The sequence below is a fragment of the Pinus tabuliformis genome, chromosome 9 (genome assembly GCF_031772625.1).
Source record: "Pinus tabuliformis cultivar Carrire ecotype Pingquan chromosome 9, CPIR1, whole genome shotgun sequence".
NCBI classification, from domain to species: Eukaryota; Viridiplantae; Streptophyta; class Pinopsida; order Pinales; family Pinaceae; genus Pinus; species Pinus tabuliformis.
The window spans coordinates 420,145,638-420,173,579 of record NC_142307.1 but is presented as its reverse complement, the minus strand read 5'-3'; the positions used below and the strand labels follow the sequence as shown (position 1 = coordinate 420,173,579).

At 43.1% G+C, this 27,942-nt stretch overlaps 1 protein-coding gene across 2 annotated transcripts in view; it reads left to right on the top strand.

Moving 5' to 3' along the window:
* Positions 1-26,434, top strand: part of LOC149148927 (uncharacterized) — a 243,127-nt gene extending 216,693 nt beyond the window's left edge. For both annotated transcript variants that reach the window (XM_089443801.1, XM_089443800.1), the window contains one exon: positions 26,100-26,434. In XM_089443801.1, the coding sequence (XP_089299927.1) occupies positions 26,100-26,116 (17 nt within the window). In that variant the 3' untranslated portion in view covers positions 26,117-26,434. The remainder of the gene's footprint in view (positions 1-26,099) is intronic.
* The last annotated feature ends 1,508 nt before the right edge of the window (positions 26,435-27,942 follow it).

Genomic DNA, 27,942 nt, shown 5'->3' with positions numbered 1-27,942 from the left:
CTAGCCTTCTGTGGGAAGTTTTGATCTCTTGATTATCCAGTCAACTTGTTGGTCGTGTTCTGCACCGATCCAGTGATTTGTTAAAGCTTGATCTTCTATACTCTGAGTGATTCACTTCTAGCCTCTTTGGATTTCACTCGATTTCATTCGAACTTAGATTACATGGTTCAGTGAAAGTCTTTTGTGTTTTTCCTTGCTTGCATGGTTCATTTTGGTGTTTCAGAATTGGTTCTATTTCATTGAGTGAACTTGGATTGTGCATATCTCTTAAAATTTGTTTACATGCATCATGCCATCTTAAAGGAAAGAAAAACAAAAAATCTTTTGCATCATATTAGTTAGCATTTATTGTTATTTGTTGCTATTAAAAAGAAAAAGAAAAAATTTCATTTCTTGTTATTAGCTGCATTAGGATTTTTGTTGTTTGTTGAGTGATCACTTCGTTTGTGTAAAAATCTCAACCCTCCTATAGATAGAATTCATCGAATCAAATGATATAATTTTGGCATATAGTTTGCATTTAAGAAGTTTTTGAGATATCACATACGGTAGGACCAAAAACTGAAACATAATCGAAGATAAACTTTAAAATGAACTCAATGAACATAACAACGCATTGGAACATAACGCAAATACTCTAGAGGTCTAGGTTAGAGACGTGTTCCGGCGTCTTTAAACCTGGTAGTTTATCGTCGAGTGGTTGGGTGATTCCTCCACGGTGAAACGATAGGTGCCAATACGGACTGTGCTCCCACGTACCGTCGAGTATATATTGGGAGACCCCTATAGGAATAAAGCCTTTATCCATAGGAAGCTGTGTCAGCCGCCCTACGATTCGCAATGCAGTGAACACAGCATTCACGAAGATTGACCACCCGTACCCTAAAAAGTATTCTGTGGTTTTGCGAAAAGTTTGGCACACCTTCTACCTAGAATTCCAGAGCAGTCACTTTTGATCCTTTTCGGAGTCCCTAAACGAAAAGGTGCCTGTGAGCGTCTTGTCACTTCGTGCTCATTAAATATTCGAAGGAGACTAGAGTCATCTTTTATCCTTTTCTCGACTCTTAGCTTTTGTTTGTGTCAGTCCGAAGTAGGGATTGTCTCGGTAGATTTCGTAAGTTTCATCCTGGCGGAATCACCAGTTTCGTCTTCTACCGAAACATTGGTTGTGAGTCTCCCTGTGGTTCTAAGTATACAACCACTTAGTTCTCGTGCCCCAGGTGACGAGACTTACCAGTTTCATTGGAACCCTACGTATCAGCAGGTACAACCTTCTGGACAGATCGGTCAACCTCACTATCAAAAAGGTTTTCCTTCTGGTCAGATAACCCAACCTATCGGACAGCCTGCTGGCACTGCCCAATCCGGTCCGTGGCCCCAAATGGGACCCCAATACCCGTCTGGTCTTCAAATGCAGGCTGGTTCTCAATCACAAACTTTTTATCCAACCCAGCCTGGTCCTCCAACTCAATTTGGAGCCCCACCACCGTATGGCTACCAACAACCTCAAGGGCAATTTTCATTTGCCCTGTACCAGAATTACCAGCAACCGCAAGCGAATCCCTCGCAAACATATCAACAGCGATATGGCACGTCTGCAGCATCATTTGGTAATCCTTATGCTGGGGGGCAATATACAAATCCCTATGGCCAATCCACTATGGGGCCAAATCCTTCCAGACAAACTCTATGGGGGCAACCACCACCTGGTTGGAACCCTGGTGCTCCACCCTACCAATAGCCCCAGATGCCTTTCAATCCTCAATTACCATTCTTAGCGACTTTAGAATTACCGGATGTATCCAAGTTAACCAATGATCCTATTCTTCATAATCCTTATTGGCCTCCAGTTCCAACTAAAATACCTGGTGACTGTCCAAAATTCGATGATAAAGCCAATGAAGACCCACAAGCCCATGTTATGACCTATCATTTGTGGTGTTCATCTAATTCATGGCTTGACGATTCAATTCGGCTTCGCCTTTTTCAAAGGACTCTCACTGGCTCTGCCGCTAAGTGGTATATCGAACTTCATCGCGGGTCCTTTCAAGATTTCAATTCTTTGGCTATGGCATTTCTCACTCACTTCCAGTTACCCATTCGATACGAAACGGGTACACACCTCCTCACTTCCTTGAGACAAACGACGGCTACGCATATCTCTGATCATATCCATGAATGGAGACGGCGTAGACGTATGATCAAATTTTGGATTCCCGACCAGCGTCTTACCGATTGGTTTACGACTTCGTTCTTGCCTCCGATAGCTCGGGATATCGCCATGGGGGCGTGTGTCACTGAAGAGCAAGCTATTGCTCGAGCTCAGTACCTTGACTTGGTTTATTCTCAGTTAGGTACATTATATGATTATTTGCCTGATGTCCCAAGACAAGGAACGTCTAAAGCCCCGCCAACACCTACTGTTGACGGTATCATTGGTTCGGTTAATTCATCCTCAAAGAAAAATCCGACGAATCCTGCGAAGCAAAAAACATCTACTTCGAATGGACAACCTTCCCAGGCATCGCTTGGTTTGAATGTTACTTCTGAGGTTAATACCGTCCAATCTAATACGGCAAATAAGGCTTCGAAAGAGAAGAAAAAAGGAAAAGCGAAAAATAAGCCGGAACAACCTAAGCAGGAAACCCCAAAACCTCAACCTGAGGACGGCACTAAACGCAAACCCAAATATCCTTGTCTTATTTGTGATGAGGATCACTTTACCAAGGATTTCCCGAGGCGGTCCGAAGTTAGTCGTTTGTTAAAAGGCACCTCTGGGACTCCTGCGGTGCTCAAAGAGCCCTTTCCCACCCAACACACTCAAAAAACTCAAATGGTGGCTGATCCTACTCAGCCTCCTTCTTCCTTTGGTTCTCAAGTGTTTATGGCTGGTACTGTACCCATTAATATCAGTACTCGAACGAAAGATTATCCATTATCTGCCGGGAAGGAGCCTGAGGTTCCCCCAAGTGCTCCCCCGTTCAGTTCAGGTCCACTCCACATCGAGAGACCTACCACTGAAACGCCTCTTCGACCCCCTCCAAAAGGAGTACTCCGGAAATCCTCATACAATCTGAATGCTCGTGCTGCACAGCACTACAACATCGTTGAGGACTTAGCACAGACTCCGTCAGCTATGTCCGCTTTAGAGGTTCTCCAGAGCTGCCCTTCTCAGAGGAAGTCCATGCTATCTGCCATTGGTGGCATAGACCCGGCCGATTCGGATTTAATAACTTTTGACTTAGAACGCCACACTCAAAGACTACCTCCCCAAATCGCCTTCCTCATACAGGTAATTATTGATTCCAAGACGATTCATCGTACAGTTATTGATGAAGGTGCCTCAACTTGCATCATGTCTGTTGCCTGTTGGAAAGCTATTGGATCTCCAACGTTGAGCCAATCTCCTACTACCTTGGAAGCTTTTGATGGAAGAGCGTCCCGTCCTTACGGTATACTCCAACGTTTACCAATCTCTTTGGAAGGGAAAACGGTCGAGATGGAAGTTGAAGTCGTTGATGCTACTCTAACCTACAACCTCCTTCTCGGACGTAGCTGGATATACGCGATGCAAGCTGTTGCTTCATCTTTTTTCCGAATTATCCATTTCCCTCATCAAGGGAAGATCGTTACCGTTGACCAGCTCTCCTTTTTTGCTTCTTCTTCCGAAGGCACCATCCCGTTTGTGGAGCATACCTCCAAATTACCTAAGAGTTTGGGAGCTGGACTTTTCAAAGATCCTGATCTTATGGGTGTTTTTCCACTCCCTCCTCTAAATATCGCCTCTATCAATATGATCGCTACTGGCTCTGATCCGTGGCTCGTACCCCCCACAGACCAAGTAGATTCATGGGGCGACCGGATGCCGTTGAGTCCTGCCGAGTTTAATTATGTTGAAATCATTGCTGCCTCGGCTCCCTCTTCTGCGCTTACTCCATCCTCAGGGCTTCTAGACAAAGCTTCTTCGGATTCCCTAGGAGAAACATTCCTCTCCGACGAAGCTATTATTGAGACTATGTCTTTGGACGAACCTCCTTGGTATAGTTCTCACCATCGTTCCTCATTTCTCCCTGCCTCGCAACATGTTTTGACATGCCTCGAGCGGTTTGCTCCTTGTCTCCCATCACAAATCCTTCAAACGCCTATTCAAATTGATCAGGTTTTTTCTGAAGGGAATATGGCAAACATTACGCGAACCCAACCCCTCGACATCTCTGTCAAACCCGGGATAGTCGAGCATCTTCACATCGGCGTCACTTGTACTCCAGAGGAGATTCAACTTTATTTCGAACTTTTTCGCGAATTTCGTGATGTTTTCGCATGGTCCTATGAAGAAATGCCTGGCATTGATTCTAGTATAGTGATACATGAAATAATCACGTACCCAGATGCTAAGCCTGTTCGTCAACGTTTACGCCCTGTACACCCCCGGAAGGCTGCAGCGATTAAGGCCGAAGTAGAAAAGCTTCTTAACGCCGGTTTTATTTACCCTATTCCTCTTACAGATTGGGTTTCTAACATTGTCCCTGTAACTAAAAAACAAGGTACAATCCGGGTTTGTGTCGATTACCGTGATATAAACAAAGCCTGTCCTAAAGATAACTTTCCAACACCATTCATTGATCAAATCATTGACGACTGCGCCGGCAGTGAAATGTATTCTTTTATGGACGGTTTCTCTGGTTATAACCAGATCAATATTGCTCCCGCAGATCAACACAAAACTGCTTTTATTTGCCCATGGGGGACTTTTGCCTATAAGAAGCTCCCTTTCGGCCTTAAAAATGCCGGTGCTACCTTCCAGCGTGCAATGTCTTATGCATTTCATGACATTCGGCATATTGTGCAACCTTATCTGGATGATCTTCCTGCTCATTCAGCTAAACGTCAAGACCACCCTAAACACCTTCGCGAAATCTTTCTTCGCTGCCGATACTACCGAATCCGGCTAAATCCTCACAAATGTGTCTTCTGCGTTGAATCTGGCAGACTTCTCGGGTTTATCGTTTCTAAAGAGGGCATCCGTTTGGATCCCCTTAAAGTCGAAGCAATCGTCAATCTCCCTCCACCAACTTCTTTGCATCAGTTGCAGAGTTTGCAGGGGAAAGCCAATTTTTTACGTCGTTTTGTTCCCAACTATGCCGAGGTGGCTAAAGGTTTTACACGATTACTGAAGCGTGATGTCCCTTTTCATTGGGATGCCACAGCTCAGGAATCTTTTGAGCGTCTCAAGAGTCTCCTTGTTTCTGCTCCATTGCTTCGTCCTCCGAATTATTATCGCGACTACACCTTGTATTTGGCTGCCGCCGATACCACTATCGGCATGGTTCTTGTTCAAACTGATGATGATAACACTGAACATGTTATTTATTATCTCAGCCGCAACCTTTTAGACACGGAAACTCGATATGCTTATATCGAAAAGTTGGCACTAGCCGCAGTTTGTGCTGTACAACGTTTCCGTCATTATATTCTTTTGCGTACTACTACTGTGATTTCTGACTGCAACCCCATGACGTATATATTGTCACGCCAGTTACTGGGGGGCAAATACTCAAAATGGATTGTTATCCTCCAAGAGTTTGACTTGGAATTTACCACTGCCAAGTCTAAGAAATCCCTTGTGTTTGCTGAGTTAATTTGCTCTTTGCCATCTTCTCCCTCGACCTCGCCTGTAGAAGATCAAATTCCAGATGAAACCCTGTTCCTCATTAGCACCCTCGATCCATGGTACGGAGATATAATCACATATCTGCAAACGTCCTCCTTCCGCCCGGGTGTGTCTAAAGACGCTCGGCGGAGGATTCGTCATCAATCTCAACCATACCGTATCATTGGAGATACATTATATCGTCTTGGTGCAGACTTTGTTCTCCGCCGTTGTCTTACTCTAGAGGAAGCTGAACGGGTTCTAAATGACTGCCACTCTGGTGCTTGTGGCGGACATATGTCCGAATATGCTACAGCCCAAAAAATCCTTCGTGCTGGCTAGTTTTGGCCCTCTATTTTCAAGGATTGCATCCTTGCCGTCCGCTCTTGTCATGAGTGCCAGATATACCAGCGAAAAATGCGAGCGCCTTCTGCTCCGTTGCACCCTGTGGTTTCCGTCGGCCCTTTTGCAAAATGGGGCATTGATTATATGACCTGTAACCCTCGCTCGGCCGGGGGGCATGGGTTTGTCATCGTTGCCGTCGATTACTTTACTAAATGGGCCGAGGCGATGCCTACATTAACTGAAGACGATCACACTGCGGCGCAATTTTTATTCAATCATATTATTTCACGATTTGGCGTCCCTCAGGCCATTGTCACTGATCACGGAAAGCATTTGCGTAATCATATGATGTCGGAATTAACAACCCAGCTAGGCTTGCAACACGATAGTTCAACTCCGTACTACCCTCAGTCCAATGGTCAAGTTGAAGCTGTCAATAAAATCTTGGTTACAATGCTTCAACGTATCGTTGGTGTGCATAAATCTAACTGGCATTTGATGTTATTCCCTGCCTTATGGGCTTACCGAACCTCCGTGAAGGATGCCACTGGTTTCACTCCATTTCAACTAGTTTATGGACTAGAGGCCACCCTTCCAATTGAATGCGAGATCCCTTCATTGAAATTAGCTATCGAGCTGCTTCCCAACACCACCCCATTAGAAGAACGCCTTCTTTACTTAGAACGGTTAGATGAGACTCGTCGCCTGGCCTCCTTAGCCATCGAAACGCAAAAGAAGCGAGTCAAGACTCACTTCGATCAGACCGTCCATCCACGTTCTTTCGTTGAGGGAGACTTAGTCCTACTCTATGATCAAGCAAAAGATAAGCTAGGCGCAGGAAAGCTCGAATCTATGTGGCTAGGCCCTTATATTGTCAAGAACGTCCTGCAGAAAGGGGCCTACGAGCTGATTGATTATGAAGGAAACCCTCTTGGGAAGGCCCGAAATGGGCTTTACTTGAAGAAGTACTATGCGTGATGCTGGTACATTTTATTGTGTACATACATGTACTTTAGTGTATTGTGTGTCGGTTTTCGAGACATAGCTACCACTTATTGTGTTTTTCGCTTCTTGTGCAGATGCCGGATGCACCTTATGTTGGTTTCGCTGATGGTGCCTGCCGCAGTACCCGCGATTTGTCTTCTGCGGCGTGGGTAATCTACGATCCTCATAGCGAGCTAATAGATTGCCAGGGTGTGTGTTTAGGCCGTACTACTAACAATGTCGCCGAATACTGTGTTGTAATCGAGCTACTTGCTAGAGCAATTAATTTCGGTATTCGCGCATTGATAGTGAACCTGGACTCTCAACTTGTTGTCCACCAGCTCAACGGGCAATATTCCGTCAGAAACCATCATATACTAAGGTTGTATTTACGTGTAAGGTTGTTAGAAAGGCATTTTGATTTTATTACATATCAACATGTTCCGAGACAATTAAACACATTATATGATGCATTGGCCAATCATGTATTAGATAGACATCTGCATAATTTGTAATTAAAACATTATGTAAGCAAGCACATGAAAACACAATAATGAACCATAAACATATGTATATATATATACGTGTGTGTCATAATGTTTGCGCCGCGCGCATTACATAACCCAAAAATGATACATGTCCAAGTCTCATACAGCCGTCGACAACATGTCTCTCAAAAACGTGCAAAAATGAAACCTAAGCATCTAATCGCGGTGATGCTCATGATAGCATGTCACCGCCCGCACCAAGCGTCTCAACAGACGATGGACGCGAGTAGATACTCCCACCGTATGCCTCTGGTACGCTCTAGGCACGTCTGCCAGTCTGCCATAATCTGGGATCCCTCGAGTAAGTGCCTCGAGGTTCTGTACTAGGTCATCATCGTCACCCTCTGCCTGAGGGTCCGCTGCAGGTTGTACTCTCCGTACGTTGTGAGGCAAGTCGGCTGGTCGCTCTGCACCAACGTCTGCATACATATATATAGGTGCTGTAAGAAACAGACATGAATTACAAAAACTTGAATATGTTAAAATATTAAAAACATAAAGGGTCCTTACCTAGCTCCTCGTCCCAGTCCTCTCCCTCAGGCAACGGGAGGTCTGGATCTCCAGTAAAATCAGTGCCCGCATAGGGCCAGTCCTCCACGACGATCAACTGGTGTTGGAGCCAAATGAAGAACTCGGGCCTCCAGGCCATCTGCTGGCCCCCACCTCCTCTAGGCATAAGTGGTGCCCATCGAGCCAACCTCGGCTCCCGTGGCACTGGGTCTGCCACTATGCCTCCCGGGATCCGGAATATCGGTAACCGCTCCAGGAAAAACGATACTATGATGGATCCATATCCAAACTGCTTATTGCCATCACGCTTACATTTGGTAAGCTGCCTCTTGATGTTTGTTGTCACTGTCGTTGCCCAATCAAACAGTGTAGGGTGCAGACACTCAGTCGCCAGCAGCAAGTGATTCTTGCTGGCCTCGTGGGGTGCCTGTACCCCAGCAGTCCGGGTGATAGTAAATAATACCACTCGTAACACCAGATCCGGAATAGTGACAATATCCACCTTGGCACTGTTGGACCCAGTATGGGCCCCAGGACAAACCCTTTCCATTACTTCACCCATCTTTTCCCCGGAAGGCCTGCTACCGGTCAAGATGGGCCGTGCACCCCGCCAAGATAGTCCAGTAATAAAATAGACATCAGAGACATCCAACTCCAATGTCTGGTCTTTCAGGCGGAATACCTGATCCTCAATATCCCAGGCGTCCACAATAAACCTTAGTAACTCGAGCTGTGCACGTAGGTATGAGGTAAGGAAGAATTTTTTCAAGCCACAATCTCGCAAAGCATCCATGCATGCGTCATCTTCCAATGCCAAAGCATCTATGGCCTCATGTTCCCTTTCTCTCCATTCTATAGCCATTCTGACCAATTCCTGCAACCAAAACACCAAAATGTCATCATAAGATCAATGGTGAAACCAAAAATCAAAGAAAATTGCAGGTTCAACGGTCAAAATTATGTGAAAATTGGTTCGCGCAATTGGCGCGACTGTTTTCCAAACAGTCGCGAAAATGGCGCGACTCCTTTTAGGAAAATAGCCCATTGGCGCGAACCCGCGTGGGAAACTCGCGCCAATGGGCGCAACCCTATTTTTTGCAATACCCCTTGCAGAGGATCATTCTGTGGATGGAAAACTGAAAGAATGGAATAAAAATGAAGCTAAGGATGAGGCCTCTTACCTGTTTCAAACGGCGGCTCGAATGGTCTCCTGGATTGGTCGCAATCAGCAGTTGAAATTTGCACCCAAAACCCTCCAACGGTAAACTCACAAGGTAAAAAGTGAAAAGTAATTTTATTTTTTACCATTTCACTATTTATAACTTCTTTTGGCTTAAAAATACATTAAAATAATGTTTTTGTGAATGTTTTTATGTCAAAGTAGGGTTTTACGCTGTTTTTGTATGTTGACAGGGATTAGTGCCACTCAAGCAACATAACGAGCTCCTTTTTTCGGCTTTTTCGAGCTCGGTAAAACACCAGAAAAGGTTACTTCAAGGTCTGCTTTCAGCTCTTTTCTGACCATTTAAAGAGGAAAAGATTGCCGAGTCACTCCTCTTGACTCGTTAAATGGTAATAAGGGGCGGTCGTTTTAAGTTCTTTTTGTCGACCGTTAAAACATAAAAAGATTACCGGGTTTTTGTCGTTTCAAACTCGTTAATGGTTACGAAACGACGTGGTTTTGACCGCTTTTTTAATTTTTCGGGTCGAAATCACTAATTATGAAAAGTACTCCTCGATCGTAATGATCAGGCGGTTCTTTCGGGTATTATTTTATACTTTTTCGGGCCCGAGAGACACAACTTTACGAAAAAGGACATCCCTGGAGTTTCCTTTTCTGCTGTCTTTTCAAACTCTCTAAACATGAAAAGACGCCGAGTTCTTCCTTTGTCAGACTCGTTAAAACTTAATGACATCGGATTTTGTCACAACACAAGCACATGCTATCCCCATCAAGCTTGGTAAAAATAACTGGGGTACTCGCCAGAAATGGCGGGGGGAAAAGAAAATTTTTGAACCATAATTATTACCGTGACGACAGTATGTCGCTCTTGAACATGGCACTTTTCTGCTTTCGTGTCCAGGGTGGGGATATTTCATCTCATATCTTTCACTTGCTTCCATGGACTCGGGTACCTTATTTGACCTCTCATCCACTCATTGCCTCGTCATCATGACCTTTGATACATTGATGTCAAATACTGCCAATTCCGTTAATGTGCCACCGATATGTTCAAGAGAAGTTGACCTCTGCAAAGAAACAACCTCCCTCTGACAGTTCGCACAATCTTGATTCACAACATTATCTCTCTGTCTCGTGTCGATGATGTGGGAAACATTATGGCCCACCTTCGATCAGGTCACTCCCTGTCGACTTGAACTCATTATCCAGGAAGTTGATCTAGAGATTCCCTTCCGGTGCCTTGGAGCCTGCATGCCTCAATGGCAGGTTCTTCGTGTTCGACGTGAGGTTTCCATCATTGGCCTCCGATCGAATGATTCTGCGGGCGTTCGACTTCAGATCATTAATTCACGCGCCGTAGATTGTACCTATAGTACCTTGAGGACCATTGTCATTATTGGTGGTACCTCTCGCGTCTGTTAACAATTTCCACTATTGACTGGTAATCAGACGATGTTCATGCATGTTCGACTTCAGCTAATATATTCACATGCTTGAACTTGTACTCTTGTTCGGGTCGAGATGGAGCGCAAGACCCTGGATTGTGTCTGTTGTAATCCAGGCGTTATTCTTGATACTTGACTCATTCACTGGATGGCTGCGACCATACCTGAGTCAATTCATTGATCCTAACCAGATGGTTGCGTCCATACTATGGATTCAGATTATTTATGTACTCTTTTATGGATGGCTGCGACCATACCACGTACATCATGTAATTGAACTATCAGTCATGTCTCTTAATACAGATCCTCGGCGGCAGTAACTATATGTGCTCTTATGTGTTCTTGTGTATTCTTGTAAAGCATTTCACCCCTCTCCACCTCTCGGACTTCATGCTTTAGGGGGCATCTGTTACACAGTAATTTGTCACCATCCCTGTTACTCGTCTTGTCGTACCTTGGAGGACTCATCCCGGGAGTTATAAGAAGTGACAAAGTCTAAAAACACTTGCGTTATGTTCCCCTGAGTATGTACTCCATGTTCCCTGAAGACACCTTCTGCAGATTATCCCTGAAAAGTGCTCTTTTTCCATTGGCGCAAGTCCACAGTGTCTTACTCACGCCAATCATGGAGATCCTCAAAAGAGGGCGCGACCATTGGCACTCTGTCTTAGAGCAGCAGTGGCGCCAACCAAGTTTGGTCATGCTTTTTGCCTTAACGCACGTCCGACTGTTGTTTCCTTCATTGCATGGAGCTTTTCTGAGGATAAAAAATCAGCTTTATGTCGAGCTCTATCCTATCTCCATCTTTAATGGCTTTTGGGGATAATGTTAATCCACAAAAGGTGTCCCGGTTCATCGTATCCTCCTCCCTTCTTCATCTATATAAGCTTGTCATTATGCATTGGACAAGCTAGTGATAGTGGTGATAATCGTTAGTCATGGAGTGTTAGATGTTGAGTTCTTGAGTTCTTGGAGGAATGCTAGTGAGTGCTAGAGAGGTTATGCTGCCGGAGAGGAGATGCATTGCAAGACACATATAGTTACTCGCCCAGTCAGGAGAAGGGTCAACGTCAGAACAATGGTTGTAACTTTTCCTGTTTATTATTAATTGATGAGCGACTGCTATTATAGTTCCAATCTCATTGTCTACTATGGTGATGTGTTGATTTATTTCCTTTCTGACTGAAATATAGTTGTGCCTTGGTAGTTTTTATGTTGGTATCTGTCTCTTCCTTTATGATCTGCAGGTGTTCGTTTATGATCTGTTGGAGCGAGGGAGCGGGGATATCAACTCTGCTTCAATCATAGCGTTGGACTCTAGGTTGGTCTTCTTGATTCACCTTTGATGCATAACTAGGAACTTGCGTAGCAGCGTGGTTTGATTGTGGCTAGTTCTGTTATAGGCTAGTGGGATCGCCTCTGTCCGCAGAGGGGATTTACCTATCCAACACTTTTCATTCTGAAACTTTTAATGGTGCTGTTGTAAATTATCCTACATATGATAAGGAGTTGTATGCGTTGGTACAAAGCGTCAAAAAGTGGAAACACTACTTGATGGGCAAAGAAACTGTTATACATACCGACCATCAGCCCTTACAGTACTTGCAATCACAAAGCAAGTTACAACAGTCACGACACTTCAGATGGATGGGCTTCTTGCAACAGTTCAATTTGGTAATAAGGTATAAGAAAGGTACTTTGAATAAGGTTGCTGATATGCTTTCAAGGCTTATTATTGGTGATGTTACTTTACTTAAGAATGATTCCATTGTACATGATAGTTACATAGAACAATATGCATCTGATGATGACTTTAAAGATGTGTATGCTAACTTGAGTAAAGGAAATCATGTAGAGGAAAATGACTATCACATGCATAACAATTTGCTGTTTCATTTGGGCAAGTTGTGTATACCACAGGGGGAGAGGATAAATGTCATAAGAGAAGCTCATTCTTCTCTTATTGCTGGCCATTTTGGTGTGAGCAAAACAGTTGCACATCTACAGAGGTATTGCTATTGGCCTCGCATGGTAGATTATGTTTCAAGGTTCATAAGAGGTTGTTCATTATGTGCTACAAGCAAGCCTAGGAACAGGAAGCTTGGTTTGTATACTCTTTTGCCGGTACCTTCTAGACCATGGGAGAGCATCTCTATGGATTTTGTAGGAGGTTTGCCAAAATCTCGAAAGCAGCATGATTATTTATATGTAGTAGTTGATCGTTTCAGCAAAATGTGTATACTTATGCCTTGTAAGAAAACTATAACTGCTGAACAAACTGCTGAATTATTTTTTCATCATGTATGGATTCACTTTGGTTTGCCTACTTCCATTATTAGTGACAGGGATTCCAGATTTGTGGGGAATTTTTGGTCCAACCTATGGGAGATGATGGACACAAAGTTGAAGAAAAGTACTGCTTTCCATCCGCAAACAGATGTACAAACCGAAGTTGTGAATAGAACCATTGTGCACCTCTTGAGAGGTTATTGCAGCAAGCATCGCAAGCTTTGGGATGAACATTTACACTACATACAGCATGCTTACAATCGTGCCAAGCACTCTTCCACAAACACCTCACCGTTTGAAGCTTGTTTTGGTTACTTGCCAAAATCACCTCTTGATTTCATTCTTGAGAAAGATGTCGCCATTGAGGGACATAGTGACATTGACAAAGCTCGTTCATTCATTGAAAGAATTTAGCAAATACATCAGCAAATTCAAGAATAGCTTGAGAAGAGTCGAGGCAAGTACAAGGAAAGACATGACAAGCATAGAGTCGATCACAAGTTTCAAGAAGGAGATGAGGTATGGTTGTACATTAGTAAGGAAAGGATGCAAGGAGAAGGTAAAAAGCTGAAGCCTATTCATTATGGTCCATTCAAAATCCTCAAGAAGGTTGGAAATAATGCTTTTCAATTAGATTTGCTTTCCTACATGCAAATGTATTCTGTTGTCAATGTGGAGAACTTACGTTTGTATGAACCTCCTTTGATTGCTGATCATGAAAATGTTGTTCAGCTGCCATCTATAGAAGATTTCTCGCCAGAATTCTTAGATGAGCTGAAAGAAGATACAATCCTTGACAGAAGGACACACACTTCAAGGAGGGGCAGTGTAGATTATGTTCGGGTTGGTTTCAGAGGCAGCAAATCGAACAAGGCAAAGTGGATGGAGGTGGACAGAGTGAGGGAGCTGTACCCTCACCTCTTTAACAAGTAGTTGAAGGCTTTTGGGGTCCAAAAGCTTCCCAATGGGGTGGCGTGATCAGGTGCTCATGTCCTAAGTGTCGTAAAATGCTCAAAATTTAAAGTGCTTAGAACTAGTTCAAAGTGGAATGACTGGAAAGTGCTCGTCTTCCGATTCCGGCGCCGCAAACGGTTCAAAAAATGGTCGTCGTATGAGGAAGTTATGGCAAAAGGAAGAATTTGTCCATAACATTAGAAATTTTAATTTAAAAAAAAAAGAAAAAAAAAAAGGAATATTCCGCCAGGCACGAAATCTGAGGCAACCACCAAACATTAAATGTAACTGCAGTTAAGTTGGCGGAAATTTGGCAGGAGCGCCAAATTTAGCGGAGCTGCCATAATTGGCGGAGCTATCTGGAGTTAACCAAAGTTAGCTGGAGTTTTTCTAGGGGCAAACTGGAGAAACTTTAAATGGCCATAACTTTGGCTAGGAAAGTCGGTTTTGGAATTTTTTTTTATTTTTTATTTTTTTTTATTTTTTTTATTGTTCTTTAATTTTGGGTATTTTCGACCTTCTAAAGCCATTGGTGCAGGTCTTACAGACATCTGAGGTCATTTTGCAGAGGTTTTGGAGCTGTGAAAGTTCTAGGAGTCACCAGGGCCTAGTTTTGTGAAGACTGTATAGGGTTGCAGGTATCCATTGGAGGTGATCCAATAGTCAATCCTGAAGGATTCAAGTGTTCATCCATTTTTACCATCTATTTCTCCTGTAGATGCTTCTATTCAGCTGTATTTTCAATTTGAGCATTTAATAAAAACAAGGACAAGCCCGGTTGGGAGCTTTGGACCCAGCAGACGTAGCCCTGGAGGGGGTGAACTGCTTTATCAACTTCTTTTGCATTTGTGGTTGATTTATTTTGCAGAACAAATTCATTTTAATGTGTTAAATAGTAAAAGGAAATAACTCTGCTATGCTTAAATGGGTCATGAACAGCGGAAAATTTCATGGGTTTTCTTTCTGCAAGACATGGAAATATTTTAAACATGTTTAATTCTGAATTGAATACCTTGCAAACAAATTTCAAGTAGTTTCAAATTCAGATCACACCACAACCACCTCCACAGGGAGGGGCATCCCTTGCCCCATTTGACGGAGTCCTTGCTTCCTTATGCGGGCTTCCCAAATTTTTGACACTGAGGATCAGAGGCATTGTATAGGGGCAGAGGGTGTCAGTCGTAGTTGACAGTGGAGCTACCCACAATTTCATAGATTCCAAGTTGGTTCAAAGGAGGGGCCTCAGCACGGCTGAGTTTGAGGGCTTTTCAGTCCTAGTACTAGGGGACCGTACCATATAATGCACTCGATATGTGCCTTCTTTCACAGTGGTTATGGGGAACTACTCGATGACGAACCATTTCTTTGTGGTCGATGTGCCAGACACCAACATGCTGATGGGTGTCCAGTGGTAATATTCTCTTGGGCAAGTCGCGACAGATTGGAAGGAGCTAGAGATGGGGTTCATTGGGCCGGATGGCAAACTGGTAGATTTGAGAGGCATGTAGTCTTATTCGCCTCAAATAGTATCGGCACATAGGATGGAAGCAAATATACAACATGGGGACATTGCATGGGCGGTAGAGCTAATGATTTCAGAGGCTGGGGGACAGGCTCAGCCACCACCACTAAACATGCAGGCTTTGCTGGACGTATACATAGTTTTGTTTGGGGACATTCCACTAGGGCAACCACCAAACAAGGGATTTGAGCACACTATTCAGTTGGAGCCGGGTGTGCATGCAGTGATCACCACCCCTTATATGCATCCCAAGGCCTATAAGGATGAGATAGAGAAGGCCATTTAGGAGCTGTTAACATTGGGCCATATCAGGCCAAGCTCCAGCCCGTTTGCTTCTTTAGTAGTGCTGGTGAAGAAGGATGTGACACTTCGTATGTGCATTGACTATCGGGCCCTCAACAGAAAGACACTGAAGAACTGGTACCCCATTCCCTGCATAGATGAGCTGATGGGTGAGCTTAGAGGAGCCAAGTACTTCTCTAAGATCGATTTGCATTCATGGTACCACTAGATCAGGATGAGGGATCAAGATATCCCTAAGACAACTTTTCGGTGCCACTATGGGCACTTCGAGTTCTTGGTCATGCCATTTGGGCTAATCAACACTCCGGCCACTTTCCAGTCATGCATGAACCATGTCTTCCGGGGACAATTGAGGAGGTCCGTGCTGGTTTTCTTCGATGACATTATGCTTTACAACTGGACATGGGAGGAGCATCTCCAACACTTGGAGGAGGTACTACGCATCCTCGAGGAGCAGCAATTTTATGCCAAGCTATCCAAGTGCAAGTTTGGTTTGACAAAGATGCTCTACCTAGGGCATATCATTGGTGTTGATGGGTTGAAGGTCCATGAGGAAAAGATACGGGCCATCTGGGATTGGCCATTACCCTAAGATGTGATTGCGCTGAGGGGATTCTTGGGAATTCACACCTACTACAGGAAGTTATTCAAGTGGTTCTCAAAGAAGGCAGCGCCCTTGACTGATTTGATCAAGAGGGGCTTTCGCATGGACTGATGGAGCACAGATTGCATTCGATCGCCTCAAGGAATTGATGAGCAGTTGCTCAGTCTTGGCACTTCTAGATTTTTCCCAGCTCTTCACCGTGGAGTGTGATGCATCCGAGGTGGGAGTTGGAGTAGTCTTGTCAGAGGAGAGGCATCCCATTGCTTTCAAGAGTCAAAAGCTCCTACCACATGAGCTGTCATATTCCATATATGACAAAGAGATGTTGGCCACCATGCATGCATTGGCCAAATTCCAACAATACTTGGTGGGAAATAGGTTTCTAGTGATGACTGATCACAGCAGTGTTCATCACTTCATGGGGCAGTAGGGCCTCCATGACAGGCAGCAGAGATGGGTCAGCAAGGTACAAACCTATGACTTCGACATAGAGTATGTGTGGGGAAAGCACAATGTGGTGGTTGATTCTCTATCTCGATGACCAGTTGGGTTATCCCTCATGAGCATCTGCCATGATTGGAAGGCTCAACTATTGGTGGAGTACTCCAAGGACAAGAGGGCATGCGAGGTCTTGGAGGGTACCTATGCAGATGAGCATTACCGAGTCATGGATGAGGTCATCTATTACAAGCTGCATATTTTCCTAGTACCCAACTCGAAATTGAGAGAGAGGGTCCTCCAGGCAACACATGACTCACAATTATCCGGGCACCAGGGGTTCCACAAAACATATATGGCAGACAGGGAGAGATTCACGTGGAAGGGCCTCAAGGGGGATGTGTTGAACCACGTACATGAGTGTGAGGTATGTCAGAGCAACAAGGGGCAGTTGATCCACCCTTCATGATTGCCACAACCACTTCCCATCCCCGATGGAAACTGGGAAAGTATCTCTATGGATTTCATCACAGGGCCCCCACAGTGCAGGGGAAGGACTGCATCTACGTAGTGGTCGACAAATTGAACAAATATGCCCACTTTTTTGCCATCCCCACCAGATACAGGGTCATAGTTTGCACAGCGATGGTGGATAATATCTAGGATATCAGAGTTACTCAGATGACTATTCCTAATTTGGAAAAATGCTTAGAGATGGTTCATATCACCAGATAACTCTTTTATTTGAAAATCCCTGTCAGCCAAGGGTAACCAATCCTGGTCTTCATGAGGTGCATTGAGGGGCGCCACATTGTAGGCTACGGGAGCTTCCATTTTTTGTTTTTGTATCTTTAAACTGGAGGCCGGGTTTCTGTAGGAAAATGGGCAAAACAACAGTGGTTCTGGTGTCCTTGTATGGCAACTGTGTACTGTTTTCAGCTTGAATTTGGCTTGTATAGGTAAGATTCACAGAGGAAAAACGAAATTACGGGTTCGGGAAGTGAAAACGGGGTAAATACCTGTGTTTAGGCAAAAAACACTGCGATTCGCAGGTTGACCGACGAGTTGCAAAGCATGACACTATAATTTCTTGGTCGGGTGGCGGACTGGGTGCTCGAGCAATCAACAAACGTAATGTGCATGGAAACAGTTCGCAGAGAAAGTGAATGAAAATGACATTTTCCCGATAATTTAACAAAATTTGGCTTTGGCGGGTAATTTTGACATTTAATGACAGATGACGTCAGCGAGGAGACAGGTTGTCGTTTAGCGGGGGTACGGAATGGTGACGTGGAGGTGATGTGGTCGTGACGTCAGCTGAGGGCCCGCGGGAGGGCGGTAAGCGGTTTTGGCCCGCACCGCTTATGGGCCAGAGTGGTTTTGGGCGGAGAGGCAGTGAGCACAACGGGAGTGCGCCACGCGTCCAAGGTACGGGCGGCAATACCACAGTTCCCCGCGCTTTAAACATCGAATGGAAGGGGGGGCGCGATATAGATGTTAGCCGTCCGATGGGAGGGCGCCAATCAAACGGTTGGCGCTCACTGGAGGTGATGGAGGGTTACGCGCGGGGGGCCCATGTATTTAAACACCAATAAACCATATCGGGCATAATATCATTGGTTGTCGGGGTTGGTTTAAGTTATTAATTAACCAAATGTTAATTAACTCTTGGGTTTTGCGCAACGGGTTAGGTTATTTAAAGATTTCAAATAAACCTTTAAATCCCGAGTCACATAAAGATATGGTTTATAATTAAACCGGGGCGGGATATTAGAATATAGGGGTTTTTAGTATATTAATAATATATGGGAAAGGGGAATTTATACAAGGGATTTATATAATAAGGTTATTTGTTAATATGAATATGATTGGAAGCAAGCGCTGAGTCTAATGTTAAAAAACTTAGGCTAAGGGAATGAAAAGGGTTTTACACAAGAAATGTGGCTTTGTGCCTAAGTAAAAAAGTGGTTCTGTTTAGGCCATTTATGAAATGAGATGGAGTAATTTGGGGATATTGAGCAGATCTCAATATCTCTGAGGGAAATTAGCAAATGATTTGGAGAAAGGATGGAGGGGATTTAGTCATGCTTATGCCATAGTACCTGTGATAAAAGTAGTATTTAATCATTCTGAGAGACAAAACTTATCACAAAATTCTTTCTGCAACATCAAAACTACCTACCCAGCCTACAGTACCTAACATTTTTTCTTCTTTTCTCTTTGGGTGCATTTAGACTAGCAAACCCTTCTAGCTTTTATTTTCTTTTCATTGTAAGCCTATCTAAATCTGCACGTATTTCTTCCAAGGGCTCAGTGTAAACAGTTGAGCTCCTTTGCTTCTCTACCTATCTACTTATCTGCCAAGTTTAAATGGTTTGGACAGAGTTTATTCTCTATCTCTAAAATAGGAAATTCAAACATGAACTAGCCAAGATTACGCTGTTTGGCCATTCATCAACTGCAGCATGAAGTTCAACAAACTACTCATGAAACTTTATTTATAGAGCATGAAATAGGAGTTGCATTTGGACTTGCACACTTTCCTGGCTTTTTTATTTGGGGTTCATTTCTTTTCTTTTTCCTGACCATTTTTCTTTTTACCCTTTAATTTTTCTTTTAGGGTATACCTTCCTTACATTTTTTAATTTTTTGGTTTTTTCAAAATATGGAAAACCTTTGTAGCAGGGAAATGATGAACATATTAGGAATTTTTAACCAGTCAATCATGAAATATGACACCTATTGGTATAGGAGCATAACAGGTTATATATTCTCCAAGTGGTGAGTTATTGAGTTTACAAGGGATTTGTATCGATCACTCTACCAATAACATGACTAAGCATAGCGCAGTGATCGAGCTATCGTATGATGCTATTTCTCATGGTATCATTCATATAGTTGGCAGACTTGACTCACAACTTATAGTACTACAGTACACTAATGTCTATTCAGATAGAAGTCCAACTATGTTTCGTATGTTTAAGGGTTCGCCTTATGCAAAGACATTTTGATTATATCCAATATGAACACATTCCTAGAATTCTAAATACATTGACAAATCATGTTTTAGACATAAATTTGTGGCATATGTAAATTCAATTCAATTCACATCATATATATTGAACAAGATAATAGAACACATGATAAACATTGATAGGTAGATAGCTTTATATATATGAAAGTTTAGTTTTACAAAATTTGTGCTCGAGACACATATGGCCACACGACCTATCATATCAAAAATGCATGTAGTCTAAAATGGCTATATAGCCTTGTAGTAGACTAATCCTGATGGTGATCTTAAAAGCAACTGCACGAGCTACTTTGCACAATAGTTGACTAATATGATTAGCCACCCTGATAGTATGGTGCGGCAATCTCATAGGGATCTGATTGACCCTAATCTCTGGTATGCCCTGGGTCAATACCTTGACATGTCGCTTGAACTCTGCAAGAGTCTCAACCACATTGAGATCATGTAACACCTCTTGTGGCCCTGAAACAACATGTACTCCAACCTGTGCCTGTTGTGGGTCTCTAGGACGTTGAAGATAGGATGAACCGACAAGTTGAACAGGTCCAATGTCTGCATGTAAGAATCAATAGTTAGTCTCACATACATGAAGAATACCAAAAACATTGTAAAACTCAAAAATAGAAAAACAATCAAAATGATCTCGGTTTAACTATTCCACTCCATTGCTCGCCTTTAGGTAACATGAGCTCTGGACATCCATGGTAGTCCATCTCGACATGTGGATAGTCTTCAACCATAATGAGTTGCATACGCAACTATCGAAAGAAAAAAAGTGTGAAACTTATGGAAGACGAACCAACATGTCTAGACATGAGTTCTACACATCATCTCATCTGTGGAGCTCTAGGATCCAGAAGCTCGAGTGAGATATGTTGTGGACAGAGTAATGGAATCCTCTCTGAAGCGAATGGGATGAAAATGGAACCATACCTGAAGTTTTTCAATCGCCCATATTTTCCTTGGTGAGTTGTTCCTTCATGTTTGCTAATGCCCTCTCGCTTCAATTAAACACTGTCAACTCTATGCACTCTAATGCATTATTGAATTTGGGACTTGTTAGCTAAATGCAAGTTAGCGCTGCCAATCAATCTAGAAATAATGAAAAGGATTGTCTTGAGAGGTAAATGGGTCACATCCTTTATCTCGATTTTCCCATCTTTTGTTGGTTGGGATCGAGGTCTACAACGTGCAACAATATAGTCCTTAACAGTCTCTCCACCCCTTCTTGAACCAGATAACGAGATAGGAGCAACTCTCCTTGCAAACCTGTCAAGGAATAAATATCTTCCACCTGTATGGTGAGCATATGTGCTTCGAGACTGAAGGATTGTGCCTACACATCCCATGTGTTGACAATATACCCCAATAGTTACATCTGTTGTCTCACCCAGGGAGCCAAAAGAACTTGAGAATCCCACAGTTTCTCAATGCCTGGATGGTTGTTGGATCATTGACAGCATCCATGTCTTGGACTTAATGTTCTCTTTCTCACCAAATCAAAGCCATTTTGTTTTGATGGATACCTGAAACATGACAAGAGAAATCATTAGAATAAATCCCATGCAAAAATTTGAGAGAAACTTGAGTGAAGAGAGCAAAAAAAAAAAATTCAAATGCGCCCATCGCACCCTACTAAAGGGAAACAGTGCATTGCAATGCTCTCCACAGTTAATTTTTTGCTCGCTCAACACACTTTTTGACATTGTTGGGGTGAGCTGGAGCTAGGGTGCAAAATTAAAGCCCTAAATAACTCAAAACTTGAAAAAAACTGCATGAAATGAAAAACCAGAACCGTAAAGAGAAATAGGAAGGTAAGATCTCCTACCTGAAAGTGAAAGCACCAAAAATGATCCACTGGATTGGTTGCAATCAGCTGTTGAAGATCAGTGGGAAATGCACTCAAAGCTCACTCACCAAGAGGTAAAATGTGAAATGGTAAAAACGAAATTAATTTTCACTTATTTATGGTCATTTTTATGATTATTTAATTATATTTGATTGGTTTGACCTAAATTTTACCTAATTTCACCATGTATCAGATATTTTTAATATTTTGGTGATGTTCTAAGCAGGTTAAACACTGTTTGAAGGAACTAATAACATTTTGAGTTAAAAAATATCATTTTGACTATGGAACATACTGTTATCACTTTTTCGGGCTTTGTAAACTCACAAAAAAGGAAGCCCTTGGAGTCCTCTGTCATCTCTTTTCAGAATCCCTAAACATGAAAGGATTGTCAAGCCCTTGTCTTTTCGAACTCGTTAAAGTAAATGAAAAGATGTCTACCCAGTATAAGTTTAACCTTTTTCCAGACTAGGATAGACTATGAAAAAGGAATACCTTATTCAAACATGGCTAAGAGGTTCTCCTAAGTATCGTTTTTTGCCTTTTCAGAATCAAGAGACTATTCACGAAAAGGAACCATTGGAGTTTTATTTTTTGCCTCTTTTTCAAACTCTCTAAACATGAAAAAGGAAGAGAGTTACACCTTCATTGGACTCGTAAAAACGTCAAACAACGATGGACTCGTCGAACATGACATGACCAAATCACTCATTCTGAAGGTTCATTAAACATACTCAAAGGGATTCATCCGAAGGATGAACTTACAGACCAAGCAGATGTTATCATCAAGCTTATTAAAAAATAAAGAGGTACTGACCAGAAATTGTTGGGGAAATTGAGAAAACAGGGTACTTGACCTATTAATGACAATGTGTCGCTCCTGAACATGACACTGTCTCACTTCATCTTCGTGACTATTGGTTTGGGAAATTTTCTTGGCTTCTGGTTCATCATACCATATCAAAGCCTCTGCATTCAATTTTGGGTTAATGCTTCCAACTCCATCCAGTGTCGCTAGTATGTTCAAGATAAGTCCTTCGGGCATTTGCACCTACTACAAGAAGATATTCAAGGGGTTCTCACAGATGGCAGCACCCTTGACCGATTTGACCAAGAGAGGGGCTTTTTCATGGATTGATGAAGCACAGATTGCCTTCGATTGCCTCAAGGAAGTGATGAGCAGTTGCCTAGTCTTGTCACTTCCAGATTTTTCCCAGCCCTTCACCGTGGAGTGTGATGCATCCGGGGTGGGAGTTGGAGCAGTCTTGTCACAGGATAGGCATCCCATTGCTTTCGAGAGTCAAACGCTCCTACCACATGAGCTGTCATATTCCATATATGACAAAGAGATGTTGGCCATCATCCATGCATTGGCCAAGTTCCGACAATACTTGGTGAGAAACAGGTTTCGAGTGAAGACTGACCACAACAGTCTTCATCACTTCATGGGGCAGTAGGGCCTCCATGACAAGCAGCAAAGATGGGTCAGCAAGGTGCAAACATATGACTTCAACATAGAGTATGTGTGGGGAAAGCACAATGTGGTGGTTGATTCTCTATCTCGAAGACCAATTGGGTTATCCCTCATGAGTGTCTGCCATGATTGGAAGGCGTAGCTATTGGTGGAGTACTCTAAGGACAAGAGGGCATGCGATGTCTTGGAGGGTACCCATGCAAATGAGCATTACCGAGTGATGGATGAGGTCATCTATTACAAGGTGCACATTTTCCTAGTACCCAACTCGCAATTGAGAGAGAGGTTGCTCCAGGCAGCACATGACTCACAATTATTCGGGCACCAGGGGTTCCAGAAAACATATATGGCAGTCAAGGAGAGATTCATGTGGAAGGGCCTCAAGGGGGACTTGTTTAACCACGTACAGGAGTGTGAGGCATGTCAGAGGAACAAGGGGTAGTTGATCAACCCTGCAGGATTGCTACAACCACTTCCCATCCCCGAGGGAAACTGGGAAAGTATCTCTTGTTTTTCATCACAGGGCTCCCCACAGTGCAGGGGAAGGACTACATCTACGTAGTGGTCGACAGATTAAACAAATATGCCCACTTTTTTGCCATCCCCACCAGATACACAATTGCACATGTTGCAGAACTGTTCTTTTGGGAGATTTTCAGGGTGCATGGGCTCCTCAAGAACATTGTGAGTGACAAGGACAGCAGGTTCATGGGAGGCTTTTGGCAGGAACTTTTCAGATTGGTAGGGATAGAGTTGACTCTTAGCACCAGCTACCATCCTCAGACAGATGGCGAAACCGAGAGGGTTAATCGGTGGCTGGAGGGGTACCTGAGGAACTACATGACCGATTAGCAGAGGGCTTGGATTCAGTGGTTGCATCTGGGCGAGTACTGCTACAACACCACTCACCACATGTTCATTGGTATGACTCCTTTTTGTGCTTTATATGGATATGATGCATTATCTTTTGTTGACATTTTTTTGGGAGACAGCTGAGCCCCAAAGGGCAAAGACTAGGTCCAAGAGAGCCTAGACATCCTCAAGGCTCTCAAGGATAAGCTGGTGACAGCCCAAAATCAACAGAAGGTGTACGCAGACCAGCACAGGACGAAGAGGCATTTCGAGGAGGACTTGGTATACCTATGGCTACAGCCTTACAGGCCGTCCACGCTGAAGAAGAAGGGGGCGGAGAAGCTACAACCACGCTTCTATGGGCCATACCTGGTGATCAGTCAAGTTGGAGAGGTAGCCTATGATTTAGAGCTGCCTCAGAAGAGCACGATCCACAATGTATTCCATGTCTCATGCCTTAAAAAGGTGTTGGGACAACAAGTGATACTAGCAGTTGATTTACCCCCACTGGATGATGAGGCCCACTTGGTTTTGGAACCTGGGGCCATCTTGGAGAGCAGGGAAAGAAACCTGAGGAGCATGACCATCAGGGAGTTCTTGGTGCATTGGAAGAACTTGCCAGATGAGGATGCCACCTGGGAGGGTGAGCACATTTTGGAGCACCCAGCTTTAAGGTTACTGAAGGGCAAGCAACATTTTGGAGGGGAGGACTGCCATGTCCTTTCTCAAATACATTTGTAACAGGGTGTTGCTACACAATTTTGCACAATTTTGGCTAAGGAAGAGAACCCATCATTATCGACCTAGGGACTTAGGAGGCAATTTGACTTTATTTGGCCACTAGTGGAATGTGGGGGCCTCCCACAAGATAATTCAAACTGGGCGATTTGAATGGCATGTTGGGAATCGAATAGGTGGATGGAGGGGCCCACATGGGGCAAGGAAGGCTCAACGAGTTATAAGGAGGAAGAAGCTCTCATTTGGATTGATTCTTACATCTTGCAAACAAAATTATTTAACTGTTCACTCTGCTGTTTTGCTGAGTCAATCAGTTGTTTAGCCATGAATCTCTCAAGCGGGAGATTCAACCTTTCCTTCGGGGGACCTTTTGTACCTACCCTAGAGAGGCAGTTCCATTCATTTCAGGTGATCCAGGAGTGTGTTATAGCATTCTCATTCAGCCACAAACAGGGAGTGTGTATTTCTAGCTAGTTGGAGAATACGCAAGAGGAGTTGGAGCTATCAGTGGTCAGCCATTTGTTGGGAGAGTTAGAGGATTGGGAGAGCAGCAATAGGCCAACATTCCTTGCGAGTTTTGGAGCCAGCAGAGCCAACAACCCAGCAATTCGAATTACAAAGGCTTGGGGACAGTGCAGAGGGTCAGTCCAGCAATTTTCATGGAGCTTAGGAGCAGGTGCCATAGGCCGGAAGGCCATCCAGGAAGTCATGGGATTGATAGTAGGGGTCAGTCCAGGACTTTGGGACCATTTCCCGAAGGATTTACCAGCAGATTCCAACAACCTGAGTTTTGCAGTTGCAGCTAAAGTTGGGCACCAAGGGGGTCGAATTTCAGAAGTCTAAAGCATCCAAAATCCTTCGTGGGTTTTTCTGGGTTTAGGCCAAGGAGTCCAGAGTTGAAAGCATATAATTTTCTAGGCATAGGAAGTGGACCTTTCTACCATTCGAACTTTAGTAGAAAGGTAGTTTTTTGGGCAGTGCAGTGCAGATTGGTGCATCAGTTGGAGTAGTTATTAGATCAACCATTTTCTCACCTGGTTTTGGTCATGCTTGTCCACTGAGGCAAGATTGGGTGCACCATTCTATTATCATTTGTATTTTGTCTTAAAAGAAGTAACAAAATGGCTCAGTAGTTCCATATTTGCAGCATTTCTATGGGTGTTTAATGTATCTTTTGTTTTTTATAATTTGTTGCACAGATTATTTGCTTTATATCACTTGTATTCCTACTTAGGAACATTACATGTTCTGCTTAAGTCATTTTTGTGTGGTTCACTATGTACATATTGTCTATAGGTGTGTTGAGTGTGTTTGCAATGTGTTCCCTTCGGAGTTTCCTACCGTCTCTATTAATATTTCTTTACATTTGGTTTGCAGATGTCAGCGAACCTTAAACCATATGTTGGTTATACTGATGGTGCTAGTCATATTACTCAGAACCTTTCCTCTGCAACATGGGTTATATATTCTCCAAGTGGCGAGGTATTGAGTTTACAAGGGATTTGTATTGATCACTCTACCAATAACATGACTAAGTATAGCACAGTTATCGAGCTATTGTATGATGCTATTTCTCATGGTATCGGTCATATAGTTGTCAAACTTGACTCACAACTTGTAGTACTAGAGTACACTAATGTCTATTAAGATAGAAGTCCAACTATGTTTCGTATGTTTTTAAGGGTTTGCCTTATGGAAAGACATTTTGATTATATCCAATATGAACACATTCCTAGAATTCTAAATACATTGACAAATCATGTTTTAGACATAAATTTGCGACATATGTAAATTCAATTCAATTCACATCATATATATTGAACAAGATAATAGAACACATGAAAAACATTGATAGGTAGATAGTTGTATATATATAAAAGTTTGGTTTTACAAAATATGTGCTCGAGACACATATGGCCACATGACCTATCATATAAAAAATGCATGTAGTCAAAATATGGCTATATAGCCTCCTAGTAGACTAATCTTGATGGTGATCTAAAAAACAATTGCACGAGCTACTTTACACAATAGCTTACTAATACGATCAGGTAACTTGATAGTATGGTGCAGCAATCTCATAGGGAAGTGATTGACCCTAATATCTGGTATGCCCTGGGTCAATACTTTGACATGTTGCTCGAACTCTGCAAGAGTCTCAACCACATTGAGATCCTATAACACCTCTCGAGGCCCTGAAACAACATGTACTCCAACCTGTACTCCAACCTATTGTGGGTCTCCAAGACGTTGAAGATAGGATGAACCGACAAGTTGAACAGGTCCAATGTCTACATGTAAGAACCAATAGTTAGTCTCAGATGCAAGAAAAATACCAAAAACATTGTAAAACTCATTAAAAAAAAAAAAAAAACAAAAACAAAAACAAAAACAAAAACAATCGAAATGATCTTGGTTTACCTATGCCACTCCATTGCTCGCCTTTAGGTAACATGAGCTCTGGACATACATGGTAGACCATCCCGGCATGTGGATAGTCTTCAACCATAATGAGTTGCATGCACAACTATCGAAAGAAGAAAAGTGTGAAACTTATGGAAGACGAACCAACATGTCTAGACATGAGTTCTACCCATCGTCTCATCTGTGGAGCTCTAGGATCTGGAAGCTCGAGTGAGATATGTTGCGGACGGAGTAATGGAATCCTCTCTAAAGCGAATGAGATCAAAAATAGAACCATACCTGAAGTTTTTCGATCGCCCATATTTTCCATTGGTGAGTTGTTCCTTCATGTTTGTTAATGCCCCCTCACTTCCATTGAACACTATCATCTCTATGCACTCTAATGCATATTGAATTTGGGACCTGTTAGTTAAATGCAAGGTAGCACTGCGAACCAATCTAGACATAATGAAAAGGATTGTCTTGAGAGGAAAATGGATCACATCCTTTTTCTCAATTTTCCCATCTTTTGTTGGCTGGGATCGAGGTCTACAACATGCAACAATATAGTCCTTAACAGTCTCTCCACCCCTTCTTGAACCAGATAGCGAGATAGGAGCACCTCTCCTTGATAAACCTATCAAGAAATAAATATCTTCCACCTATATGGTGAGCATATGTGCTTCGAGACTGAAGGATTGTGCCTACACATTCCATGTGTTGACAATATACTCCAATAGTTACATCTGTTGTCTCATCCGAGGGAGCCAAAAGAACTTGAGAATCCCACATTTTCTCAATCCCTGGATGGTTGCTG